The 14,117-nt window shown below is 46.7% G+C and overlaps 1 protein-coding gene across 1 annotated transcript in view; it reads left to right on the top strand.

The window, feature by feature from the left end:
- The window catches only part of FHOD3 (formin homology 2 domain containing 3), a 403,414-nt gene that overhangs the window by 367,151 nt on the left and 22,146 nt on the right, over positions 1-14,117 (top strand). Inside the window, 2 exon segments of the mRNA XM_077753850.1 lie at positions 4,360-4,550; positions 11,568-11,760. Coding sequence (XP_077609976.1) covers positions 4,360-4,550; positions 11,568-11,760 — 384 coding nt within the window.

Below are 14,117 nucleotides of genomic sequence, written 5' to 3'. Positions count from 1 at the left end.
GTCTCATGCTTTTGGTAATGGACTGGTAAGATCCTTTTCCCATCTCTGGTTCTCCATGAGATTCTTTCCTTCTGAGGTATGTGAGGCAACACAGGCCTGGATTCTCCCAAGCGTTAAAACCTCCCACTGGCTCAAAATTTCCCAGCTAGGGTAACAATGTCAAGAAGATGCAATTTGTCTCCTGCTAAGACTTCCATGGGACCCTGCTGTGAAGCATGGGGTCAGAAAAGAGGGCACGCCTGACCTCCTGCTCCCCCACAGGTTGGCTATTCCTGTGATCTTTCACAGAGGGAATGGCTTAATAGGGCTGTAAACAGTATAGAGCAGTGGCTCCTCAGCTGCAGACTCTCAAATTGAGTGCAGAGCTAAAACTCTTCACGAACTTGGGTTTATTAGAAGAAAGACAGTCTCAGTAGCTGGACACACAGTTGTCCCCATTTGCAGGAAGATCACTGAGGTTGACCAACCCCAGAGGAATCCCAAACACAGCAGAGTTGGGAGGTGTGAGGGTCTTGGGAGCAACAGGAAACTCATGGGAGGGGTCATGGGGAGGGACTGAATAGGGCAGCAAGAGTCAGGCCAGTGTGGAGGAAACTTCTAGAAACCCAACCTGGGCAGGCTGAGTTAGTGAAAGCAGACAGCCATTAGCTCTGGGACACACTGGACTCTGGTATGAGAAGAGGAGAGTGGTGGGCAGAGGGACACAATGGGGAAGGGGCCTTGTTGAGGTCTCCTTCACGGAACTCCCGCTCCCTGCCTTCTCCCACAGAACTGGCTTGTGGGGCCCCAGGGGCTGGGATCCTCCTTCACTTGCCTCGGAACAACAGGCTGGCAGCTGCCAGGGACAGCGAGCAGCGGGTCCTGGGCCGGCCTGACAGTGGACCTGCCCTGAGGTAGAAGGAGGCATGGCCGGCGACCCCCCAGCTTCAACAGCTGACCACAGGCTTCTAAGAACACAGACTCCTTTACTTCACTGCGTTTACTCTGCACCAGGCACCGCGCTGAAGTGTTTACAAATATTGCTTCAGTATCCTGACTGAGACCAAAGCCCCTCTGAGTGTCCCAGCAGGGGGTCCTCCAGCCACTGCTCTGACACCCACCATGAGCACCTTCTCAGAAGGCAGTTTGTTAGGAATAGCTCCATCTGAGGCAGAGCCTGCTGCGTACTAGGGTCATCTTGGCCTTGTTACCAGAGCCACACAGAACAGATCGGTTCCCTTTTTATAGGTGGTCCTTTGCTCTTTCCCAGGGCCTTCTCCTGGTGGAGCCTGCTTCTAAATAAAGTAGCCCTGGCCTAGGAGTCCTGGTGGCAGGCTGACTCCAGTGACTGCCCCAGCCCCTCCTCAGTATCAAGCCTTCCCCAAAGGATGTTTAGTTATTAAATAAAAACTAAATAATTTTTTCTGTCTGAAGATTGGCTACACAAGCCAGAAGTGGAGGGAGATTTTACCTATTAACTTTGGCCAAAAGTGCAGGGAGATTTTTACCTATTAACTTTGGAGATTATTACCTATTAACATTGACCCAGATCCTTGTGGCTTGCAAGAGGGCATTTACCGCTACTCCACCTTTACTCCCAAAGCCTTTTTGGGTGTTGAGAGGTTCCTCTGTGTAGACTGGTACAAAATGAGCCTCAAGAAACCTCAGCCCCAGTCACATCGACTCTGTCCTGTGGTGTCACATGTTGGGCGTCAGCATTACAACCCCCAAGGGGCAGGCTGCCCTGGCATCTGCTGGAGGACTGTGTCCCTGAGCTGCCCCACAGCATCCCCATCTGACTTGATAAGGTTTGACTTTGCTTCAGAGCACAGCTCATGGGTCTTCCTACACACACAAGTGGCCCATATGGGGCAGTCCTCAGGAGAGGTCTTCCTGGCAAGGACTTCCTTCTCAAAAGCAACAAGTCCAGCTCGCTCTGTATCTGAGGTGGAATTTTTTTTTTTTTAATTTTTAAATGTTTGTTTATCTTAGAGACAGAGTGCAAGTGGGGGAGGGTCAGAGAGAGGGGGAGACACAGAATCTAAAGCAGGTCCAGGTTCCGAGCTATCAGCCCAGAGCCCGCTGGAGGGCTCGAACTCATGAACCGTGAGATCATGACCTGAGCTAAAGTCGGACGCTTAACTGGCTGAGCCACCCAGGCACCCGTCTGAGGTAGAATTTTAAAGGGAGAAATCTAGGTGTAAGGCATGCTGGTTGACAACTTGGACTCAAGAAACTCTGAGAGAAAGCTAGGGATATTCAGGTTCAGATCCACTGCTTAGAACTATATGGTCTCTCACAACTTCTCTGTGCGTCAATTTCTCCCTGCAAAGTGGAGCTAGTAGCAGAATCGGAGGTAACTGTGAAGACTCAGGTGGCATGTGCCGGCAGCCTTCAGCCAGGCAGGCAGCCAGCCAGATGAGGCAGCCTTCCAGCCCCCCTCAGAAGAAGCTGCGTTAAGCTCAACCCTAAAATGGCACTTCCTCTCAAGCCTCCCCACCTGGCTTCTGTTGGCAATAGACTCCTTTCTTCTGCCCCCGCCTTCAGGGCTCACAGTGGACTCTCTTCCCTGAAGAACCATTCTCTTAGGTGGCGTCTGCCTGGCTGCTCTGTGCCTGCCTCAGTGCTGGGCAAGTGTCACCTGGGTAGACTGCGCAGGGCTGCTCCGTGCAGGTCTGAGCTGAATTGAAGTCACTTCGTTATGTGTCTGAGACCTGACAGATGCAAATGAGGACAGATCCAGAGAATTATGGTTAGACCTATTGCAATTGGCTTAAAATCTGCTAGATATTACTTGGCAATCCCTGGTCACTCTTTTCCAGACTTATTCTTTGAACTATTTAGTCCTTTTCTAAATCCTTTTTTTCCTCTCTCAGCTGAACGCCTGATTTTTTTTTCTCAGCTCCACTGTATCATCTATCTGGACCCAGAATTCCTTCAGTTTCAGGCAAATCATTTTTCTCAAAGTCCCATGAGCCCTCTGTTTACCTGCATCTCAGGACTCTGCCTAAGCTTGCCTTCTGTTTTTGGCTCTTGAGCACCCAAGAAACCCAGGACTTGCAATGTCTTGCCTGGCCCCCAGGGCATCTGGTGTGCTCAGCATGGCTTCATCCTGTCTGGTGAAAGATCCCTTCTTTGAATTGACCTTCCTTGACTTTATCTCCTCCATTGTCTTATGGAGGGCTGGACCACTCTGGCAAGTGCCCAGGGCACTCACAGCTCTTGACCTCCATCATCTAAGCAATGGTGGCTTACCTCCACACATCAGCTTTCTCCTTCTGACCTTGATTTGCCCTGTGTTCATTCTGTTCCACCAACTCCCACTGTGTATCTACTTCTGTGCCCTCAGTCTCCTCCCTAAGTTTATCTGTTTCTGCCTCGCCTCCTAGTTTCTCTGCTTCTTTCCCCTGTCCTACATCTCTCTCCATTAAATGCCCTTAAGTGCATTTTTTTTCATGATTCTTTAATTCACATAATTTCTAGTCTAGAGATTCAGTAAAAGCATCACTTTAGAATGCCTGAGCTCAGGAAACCTCAGTTAAGCCAAGCTGTTCCCACTTCCCTAAAGAGCATAGTGGATGCTGTGTCACATTTGTTCTTTGCACACATGGCTTCCATCTGTCACCAAGACCTCTCCGTCTGTCTGTCTGTCTGTCTCTCTCTCTCTCTCTCTCTCACACACACACACACACGCTTGTTGGGTTCTGCACATCCTCAGCATTTAGTCTGTACACCTGCTTATACAACGAGCCTCCTTGAGAGCAGCACCTTGGTCTCAGTCAATATTTGTCTCCGTGTTCTCAGTGCCTGGTATAGGAACTGACATACACAGCTTTCTCCTTGGGTGTGGGTTGAATGAATGAACGGGTGGATAAATAAAATTTGTCACACAGTGTACAGGAGACCAACTGTGAGGAGAAGCTGCTGCCCCTTAGCCAGCTCCCCCATATTAGAACCATCCATGTATGACTGGTGTGTTCCTATAACCCTAAGTGAAAAACCACCTCTGAAGAACAAGAGGGCTCTGAAAAATTTTATGAGACATCCGCTCAGTTCATCTTGTACCAGGGTTCCTTCATATCATGTTTTCATTTACAGTTCCCAAAGACTTGCCTAAGACTTCTTTCCAAATGTGGAAGGGGGGGAGGAAGAATATTTGCATTGGGTTCATTTGGAGAACAGTTTTATCACTAAATAATTTGATGTCAAGATAATGACAAATACACATGTGGATACTTTTTAGGCCATAAATATGTTTGTATTTCAAGATGTAAATTTGGTTTTGATGCTGGTTTCTTCCCGGAGGCAGTTCACTTTCCTGGTTCAGGTCGGTGTCTGGTTGTTTCAGCGCGTTTGCAATGTTCTCTCTCTGATTTTCAGGTTGACTTTGATCAACTTCAGGATAATTTGTGTCAGATGGAGAGAAGATGCAAAGCTTCATGGGATCACCTCAAGGCAATTGCAAAACATGAAATGAAACCCGTTTTAAAACAACGGATGTCAGAGTTCCTAAAAGACTGTGCAGAGCGAATTATAATTTTAAAGATTGTCCATAGAAGAATAATTAACAGGTAAGTAGCTCAAGGAACTAATGGAAACACCTATAAAATGGCATGTTGAAAATATTCTAGAACCCAAGATCTGAAGGTTAATGTTACAAAAATTGTAGTGTAAATCCTTGCTACGTAGAAAATACATGTTTGTTTCACAGGTATTTTCTTACACACGATAATATAATGCCATTGAATTTTGAGGTTGGAGGGAATCTCAGAGATCATGTGATGCACAGAACCCATTTGAGCAGGAATTGCATCTATAAGATCTCTGACAAGTTGAGCCCTGTATCCCTGCGTCTGCTTGAACAGTTCCACGTCCCTACAGCACGTGCCCTCGCAAGGCAGCCTGACTTGTTAGCTCTTTAGACAATGTGCGGCGTGCCCTCTAAGACCTTCCACTCGTTGCTTCTCTGATGTCTGCCCTGGTGTCACCTGCCTGGGTGAGGCCTGGGGCCCACCACGGGTGCCACCCTCTGCACGCATCTTCCATAGAGTCACCGGAGCCAAGAGGAGCCCGGGAGACATGCAGGGATGGGTCAGGCCTGTCTTGCCTACACGGAGGCTGGCCGGGGTCTAGGACTGCCCCATGGAGGTCCACGGCTGTCTCAGCTGTGAGCAGAGGCAGCATCAGGGTCGGAACCTGCGTCTTCTGACTTCCCGGGCCATGCATTTCTGACCACACACCACCTTCTCTTTGCCGTATCACAGAGTATGGTCGTAGACTTCTCATCGGGGCCTTGAGGGTCCGAATGCTCTGTCCTGGGCCTACTGAGCCTGTAGACCTGCGGGCCGTGGCCTCCCTGGAGCAGGTGCTCTGGTGACAGACCTTCTGAAACAGGCCTCGGTGCGGTGCTGATGAGAGAGCCATCCCCTTGGAGGTAGCTCCATGGCAGGCCCTTCCCGCAGACCTGCCCCTTGGGCACGCTCCCAGGCCTCTCTGAGCGTGTCGTCATGACTTTTGTCAACAAATGGGCAGTATTTTCATTTATCTCTGTACATTTCCTATTTCCTATTTATTATTATTATTTTTTCTCTTTTCCCCTCTTTCATCATCTTTTTTCCTTTCCTTTGAGCCCACCCAGAACATCAGGAACCTGATCGCTGTGTCTGTGTGTGAGCCCTTGCCAGGCTTGTGCCATTTGCTGCCTTGGGAATTGTCCCTCCTGGTCTTGGTCTGGGCTGGGGTAGGGCGAACAAGGTGGTGCTAGTCTTCAAATGTTAGACAAGGGGCGCCTGTGTGGCTTAGTCAGTAAAGCATCCGACCCTTGGTTTCGGGTCAGGTCATGATCACAGGGTACATGGGTTTGAGCCCTGAGTCGGGTTCTGTGCTGACAGTGCAGAGCCTGCTTGAGATTCTCTCCCTATCCCTCTCTCTGCCCCCCACCCCATCACTTGTGCGCACTTGCACGCACATCTTCTCTCTCAAAAATGAATAAATAAACTTAAAAAAATAAAAATAAATGTTACACAGGACAAGAATAGGGAACAGAATCTTCCTCCAGGTTGACAACCATCCATTACTCAGTACTTTTGGAATTTAGTTGTAAATCCCTCTCCCTTCATCCACCTTGACCTCCTAGTGCCTTCTGGGGAGGAAGGCCTTATCGGAGATTTCATCAAATCTCTTAGTGAAATCAAAGTACACTGTGCTTTTAACGTAGTGCACAAGCAGAGGCAGGGACCATGAGCTGCTTTGGCCCTCTATGCTTTTGTGTGATATAAGCCATTTCCAACATAAAACTACTCAAATAAACAGTTTCCCCTTAGAAAGTCATGAAACTGGAGTAATTTTCTGAAAGTCTTGGAAAGCTGTTATGCCTGATCACATTAGCCATTTTATCCTGGACAGGTGAAGACTGATTTTGGTGATTCCTTGAGCTATTGTGTGTGTGTGTGTGTGTGTGTGTGTGTGTGTGTGTGTGTGTGTGTGTAAACTGTATATAGTTTGCCCTGATTGTCCTGTTCTCCCCGGTAATCTGGTCACCCAAATGATAGTTGCTCTTGCATGACCTAGATCCCTGATTACTCACTGTTGGCCATCCCATGGGGGATGATCAGCACAAGCTAGGAATCCACCATAGTTATTGTGGGTGGTAAAAGGGCCATGGCTCTCTACTGACAGTGTGGAGCCTGGAGCCTGCTTCGGATTCTGTGTCTCCCTCTCTCTGCCCCTCCCCCACTTGCATTCTGGCTCTGTCTTTTTCTCAAAAAATAAATAACATTTAAAACAAAAGGGAGGGTGCCTGGGTGGCTCATTTGGTTAAGCGTCTGACTTTTGCTCAGGTCATGATCTTACAGTTCATGAGTTCGAGCCCTGCATCAGGCTTTGTACTGACAGCTCAGAGCCTGGAGTCTGCTCTGATTCTGTGTTTCCCTCTCTCTCTCTGCCCCTCCCCCACTTACACTCTGTCTCTCTCTCAAAAATAATAAATAAACATTAAAAAATAAAGGGCCGTGGCTATAAAGGGCAGGTCCGGGTAGTGGCCAAGCCAGAGCATCTAAGCCATAGAAGCCTGGGCTCGAATGAAGTTGTTAGCAGGAGCACCATATGTAGAACTGATTATAGCAGGAATATCTTGTTGAAATGGCAATGAGGGACAGAAAACCCCAGTGGCTGTGCTTCCTCTTTCCCACCCTCCCTCCCAGCCTTCCCAGGAGCATAGCCTACAACCCCTGTGATCTAACATGTTCCCTTTACACTTTAGGAAACTGAGACCCAGAAAGGACTAGAACCCTAGGTGAGGTGGGTACAGGTGCCTTATGGGCATGCAGATCAGTCTAAATAGAAGCCTTCAGATCAGAAAATTGGAAGTAGCTAGGCCTTCATCGTTTTTCCTCACCTGCACATATGTAAGAGTTATATTTTTATCTGTGTAATTAGGAATTCATTTAATAGGGCCCTTTTTTTAAAATTTTTTTTTAATGTTTTATTTATTTCTAGGAGAGAGAGAGAGAGAGACAGCGTGAGCAGGGGAGGGTCAGAGAGAGAGGGAGTCACAGACTGAAACAGGCTCCAGGTTCTGAGCTGGCAGTCAGCACAGAGCCCGACGCGGGGCCCGAACCCACGAACCGCGAGATCATGACCTAAGCGAAAGTTGGACGCTTAACCGACTAAGCCACCCAGGCGCCCCAATAGCGCTGTCCCTTCTTAAAAGACACCCTTAAGAAGGCGCTGTCCCTTCTTAAAAGACAGCGTTGTGGCACAGATACTGCTCTAGGGCTTCCCGAGTATGAAGGTCACCCGTCTCCAGGGCATTAAGGCATCAAGCCAGGCATCTGTGGGGAGCAGACCTGCAGATCTATTCTCATGATGCTCAGGCACACAGAGGAAATAAGTCTTGCTCATTTCACCATTCAGCCCACCTCCTCAGTGACCCACTGCCTGGCTGGGTAGCAGTCTGCCAACCTGGCCAAAGGATAAGCAGCTAAACTGTTAGTCTCCTGAATGTTTGATCTTCAAGAGTTCACCTTCTTCTACCCCTCTTGAAGTGGACCTTGGTGGGGAAGCACAGTGATTTCTAGCGCTCCATGGTGAAGATGGGGATGGGTTCTCCTATGGAGCCTTCCGGAAACTCACTAGCCTCCCACGTGGACAGGCCAGCACCTCCTGCTGTGACTGACGGGCTGAAGGGACAAGTTGTCAGGCCTCCCCTCTACTCCACTTGTCTCCTCAGACCCTGCGGGCTCTCGGCTCGCACCCCTTGTGTCCCTAGGGTCCACTGTCCACCACACAGGATCCTTGAGGGCCAGTGAGTCTGGCCACACCCTCCTGCTTCCTTACCTCATGGGGCTGCCCTTCCCTCTCTGCCGGGGGGCTGCGTCTTGGCGTTGAACCCTCTGTCTCGCACCGGGGCCTCCTGGTGGGACAGAAGCTCGTCTTGCCCTCAGCACCCCTTAGCCTCTCAGCAGACCTCTCCCCACTCCAGGGCCTTCTTGGGGAGAGACGAGAACACACATGGGGCGTCCCACCTTCCCTGCTCCCTTCAGTCACGGAGCTAGGGAAGTGGGCGTTGCCACCCCTGTCCGGTCTCTCCCTCCCGTAGTCCAGTGGGTCTCCGCTTTGTAACAGGGCAGAGGACAGAACTTAGACAGTCCTTTTTCAGTAAATGCTTTCAAAACTGTTGCCTGGCTGAGAAAATCTTGTTCTGCATGGCTGAGTCTGTGCACTCCCCTTTCCCTTCGTGCCACCCCTCCAGCAGCCCCGTCCCACTCTGCGGAGGTGCGAGCCCCTCACTCAGCTCCCATAGACCCGTTAGGCTGAGCTGTGCACGCTTTGGTGGGCGCCGGCATTTGGGGCCCAGATGCGAGTGCGGAGGAAGGCCTTGCTGGGCGGCACAGAGACAAGTGACACTCTCACTGGCATCCTGATACCCCAGAATCCACCCTTCCTCTTCCTGGGCCAGACCCTCTACTCAGTGGCACACTTGATGAAAAGGGTAGATGGTGGGACCAGTCAAAGATACTGATTGTCCCCTCAATTTTTCTTGCATATGCTTGCGTCTCTCAACACATCATGTATTACATATCCAGTATATAATGTCAGGTAGTGGTAAGAGCCAGGAAGAAAAATTAAGAGTATAATTGAGACAGGAAGTGACACGGTGCTGTTTTACAAAATACATCAGGGAAGGCTTCTCTGAGGAGGTGATCTTTAGGCAGAGTCCTTTGGGATGGGAGAGAAGGAACAGCTAGGAGTGGACACTTTCCAGGGAGCCTGGGGTCCTGCCAGGGGAATGCCTCTCTGCCCCCCTCACAGGCCCTACAGGCCCTTAAGCCATCTCAGGGTCCCCCATATTCCATACTCGGGGCCCGAGGCTTGTTCAAGGAATCTTGAGTTCAGTACGGCCGGGGTCATTGGTGATGAGACAGGAAGTGGAGCCAGTTATGTGGTACCTCGTGTGGATATGCCACATTTTGTTTGTTCCTTTGTTGATGGAAATTTGGGTCGTGTTTACTTTTTGGCTATTATGACTAACGTTGCTGTGAACATTTCTGTAGAGGTTTTGTGTGGACATGTATTCTCATTTCTTTTGCGGATATACATAGGAGCAGAATTGCTAGGTCATGTGGTAACCCTATGTTTAACTTTTTAGGAATTGTCAGACTTTTCCATAGCAGCTGAGCCATTTCATGTTCCTGTCTGCTGCTGATTGAGGGCTCTAATTTCTCTGCATCCTCATCACCACTTGTTATTGTCTGTGTTTTTTATTATAGCCATCCCAGCGAGTGTGAAGAGGCATCTCCTTGTGGCTTTGATTGGCACTCCCCTAATGCTTAATGATGTTAAGCAACGTTTCATGCACTTAATAGCTATTTGTATATCTTTTTTTTTTTTTTTTTGAAGAAACATCTATTCAGATCCTTTGTCTGTATTTCATTTGTCTTTTTAGCATTGGGTTGTAAGATTTCTTTATATGTTCTGGATACAGATCTCTTACCAGACATGATTTGAAAATATTTTCTGCACTCTGGGTTGTCTTTTCCCTCTCGATGCTGTCCTTTGAAACACAAAAGTGTTTAATTTGGGGGCACCTGGTGGCTCAGTCAGTAGGGGGTCTGACTCTTGATTCTGGCTCAGGTCATGATCCCAAAGTTTGGGGGATCAAGCATCAGGATCTGTGCTCACAACACAGAGCCTGCTTTGGATTCCTTTTCTCTCCCTCTCTGTGTGCCCCTCTCCCACTCCTGCTCTCTCGCTCGCTCTCTCTCTCGCTCTCTCTCAAAATAAACATTTTAAAGAAGTGTTTAGTTTTGATGAAGTCGAGTTTATCTGTTTTCCTTTGGTTGCTGATGGTTTCAGTGTCACACAGAAGAAAGAAATCATTGTCTAATCCAGAGTCATGAAAACTTAGTTTATTTTTCTCCAAGAGCTTTATAGTTGTAGCAAAATTTTCTGGTTTTAAACATTTTTTCAGCCCCTTTAATTACAGGTTGTAGGTTTTATTTTATTATTTTTCTTCTAAGTAGTAAACCAATCTCCCTCATTTGAAAACCAATTTAAACCCTATTCAGACAGGAAAAATTAGAATGATCAAAAGCAATTGTCCACAAATAGTGGTATCTTTTATATAGTACTGTTCAGTCTACATAAAAATGTTCCTCTGTCTTCACGTATTTTTCTCATTTCCTGATAACTAAAAATCATGTACATGTTTGCTTATTTAATTTCCTTTACAAACTTTTTAAGTCATTAAAATCCAAGAATTTTTAATTTATTTTTAAAAATAATTTTATTAATTTTTTTTTCTAATTTTTGAGAGAGACAGAGAGGGAGACAGAGGCAGGGTGTGAGTTGGGGTGGGGCAGAGAGAAAGGGAGAATGCAAAGCAGGCTTCAGGCTCTGAGCTGTCAGCACAGAGCCTGATGCAGGGCTTGAACCCACACACCGTGAGATCATGACCTGGGCTGGAGTTGGACGTTTAACCAACGTGCCCTTACTAATTTTTAATTTAGAAGTTAAATCCTGAAATTTATTTTGGGGTGCTTGTTTGGTACTTCCTAATAAAATTAAGATTGTATATAATATTGTGAGAAAATATTTCAGAATATTTCCTCACAAAAAACTTGATTGGAGTTTTTACAGGCCATCAGTTGACAACTCATGTGATCATGTGTGTTCCAGGAGTCATGAAAGCAGGTTCTCGAGGAATTGCGAAGCAACATTTCCTTATTCTTTATTCAGTTCGTACATAATCTGGAAACTGTGCGGTCTTTTCTTTCAAACAGTGCTTCCTCCTTTCTCTTGCAAAAGATTTGCATATACATTTTAGAAAAGCATTAAAACACTGATAAGCAAAAAGAGAACAGTAACTAATCTCCTAAAATCCTGCCACCTAGACATCCTCCTTCAGCTAGAAAGTGAGTTGAACTTGACTTTTGGTTGCACTTTTCACTCAAGAAGTCTCTTCGACCCCAACACCCGAGGAATGGAGCACGATGCCTGCCTGATTGGTGTCTTACTGACAGTTTTGAAACCATTGGTTTCTGTTCCTTAAACCTGAAGTCCTTACCTCATCGTGTGTTTTATCGCAGGTTCCATTCCTTTTTGCTCTTTATGGGTCACCCACCTTATGCGATTCGGGAAGTCAACATAAACAAGTTCTGCAGGATCCTTAGTGAATTTGCACTGGAGTATCGCACCACCAGGGAACGGGTTTTGCAGCAGAAACAGAAACGGGCCAACCACAGAGAGAGAAATAAGACCAGAGGGAAGATGATCACCGATGTAAGTTCCATGTCATTTACTGTGAAAGTAGATCAACCGTAAAATCTCCCCGCAGTTTGGGAGCTGTGCACTTTTTTTTTTTTGACTCTGAAAAAAATTTCCATCTTTTAAAAAGTGCTGTTAAACTATTCCTCTACTATTCCTGTGAAAATCTGCTATATAATGTATGTGGGACTAATACATGTGAATTAAGGATGTGTGGCTGGGAGGGACTTTAACCCATATTGGGGTGTTGTGGGATTTGGTGTCATTAAAGGCGTGATTCCATTTTCAGCCTCTGGGGTGTGGGTAAAAGGAAGAAAACAAAACAGATAAATGGTAATGCCACTTATCATAGGAAGATGGGTATACTGATTTGGGAGTTGATTCAGGATTTTAATCATCACAACCGTGCTATATGACCAACCATTTGATGCATGGGCCACCCATTCTAGACCTCTGAATAGAGAAATAATTGATAAGGTTGCTAAGACATAATCTGAGGGCTTCCTGGAAGTCCTTTGAGTCAGAGGGTATTCAGGTGGGAAGAGATCTGAACAGCAGTGAATCCAACAAGGGGTTCCTTTGGTGGGGGGGGGCCTCTGCACACTTACATGCTTCCCCCACTCCTGGCCTTCTCTCTCCCACCTCAGCCCTGAGCATCCCAAGTCCTGGGTGTCGTGGGCATTCAGATGGGAAACACTCTGTAAGTGGAGGGGAAAGGGATGCGTGAAGAAGCCAGAGACAAAGACATACCATGCAGATTCCTCTTTCTGATGTATCTTTATGAAATCGATTCCATCGTATATGGACTCGAGAAGCACACTGGCTCTGTGATACGAAGGGTAGAACGGGTAAAGGACCTTGTGACAGGGAATATCATCATCCCGGGGGTTGCATTTCTCACTGGAACTCCAGTCAGGCATATACTTTAGGGAGGAATAAAAGCAGTTAAGAAGACCTCAGGCTGCCTTCTGCTCCCAGATAGGTGTGCGTGTTGTGGGAAAAGCAGAGTGCACACAATTCCTGCCCATATTCTTGAGGGATCTGACATTTATGTGGAGACCAAATCCTTCATCTTAGAAATTTGGTGTCATCTTATGGCAGCTCTGTGGACAACCAGGGACTAATCCACTCACTCAGATTCCTTGTTCCCTTGGAATTTTCCTGACCCTTAGACAGTGCTCAGATCACTTGTCTGTGGAGGGGGCCCTTTGTATGGTCCCTGGGTAGTTCCAAATGCCAGTGCCGTCAATGGAGTTTTCCTTCTCCTCTCCTGAAATCCGGGTTCAATAGGATGTTTAGCCTCCCAGAGGACAGCTACAGGAAGCAAACTGAATCCATTTGGGCAAACTGTGGCCCACTTTGCATTCCAAGGTGTTATTTTTAAAAGTTTAGAAGGGGCTTACTTGCTTTTGTGGAAATGAGACACATTGGAGGGTGAAAAATACAAGCTCAATATGCTTATAGTTATGAAAACACACGATAATTTCTTGCCAAATTTTTGAGATTTTTTTTACAGATCCCACTAATTTTTAAATTCTGTCCTTTTCTGAAAACATTTAGCTTGCCTATTTATAGAAAGGGGTAAATGTTTCTGGAGTTTGATTCAGAAATATTTAAATTCCCATTAAAATGTGGATTGTACAGGATTCAGGGTTCATCCTCAACACAGTCCCTGTTTTCAGCAGTCAAGTAGCATCATTCACATAGAAAGACTGCCATCTGCTGGAAGATTATGATATTGTTACTTAAGGCAAAGTATAGCTTCCTTTCCCATCTCTCAGTTATGTGCCCAGCACTGCATTGGGCACTAAGGAAGATGTGACTGCAATAAAAGACAAGCCTATACCCCAAGGATATCTTCATGATCTGCTTAGAAAACAACATATACACAACTTACACCACTAAAAACATAGCCAGGCAATAGATTGAGCCCCTGAACATTAGGGCTGTAAATGATTTTTAGAGAAAACTGTGTAGTAAATCATTTTTAATAAAGATTCTGGGGAAATTAAGGTGGAAGTGATAGCAGTTAAGCAGAGATGATTTGGTAAAAAAGCTTTTTTTTAATGTTTATTTATTTTGAGAGAGAGAGAGAGAAAAAACGAATGAACATGTGTGGGGCAGAGAGAGAGGGGGAGAGAGAATCCCAAGCAGACTCCAAACTGTCAGCACAGAGCTCAACAAAGGGCTCAATCCCATGAACCATGAGATCATGACCTGAGCCAAAATCAAGAGTCAGACACTTAGTCAGCTAAGCCACATAGGTGCCCTGGAAAGCAATTATTTTCTAAGACAGAGTGAAGTTTGGGTAAAATCTGAAGACCCTATGTTTAGAGTCAGTCCTGTATCAGCCCTTGTGAGGCCTGTCCCTC

This window comes from Crocuta crocuta, unplaced genomic scaffold (assembly GCF_008692635.1).
Source record: "Crocuta crocuta isolate KB4526 unplaced genomic scaffold, BGI_CrCroc_1.0 scaffold231, whole genome shotgun sequence".
Lineage (NCBI taxonomy): Eukaryota > Metazoa > Chordata > Mammalia > Carnivora > Hyaenidae > Crocuta > Crocuta crocuta.
This window is presented reverse-complemented; position numbering and strand designations above follow the sequence as displayed.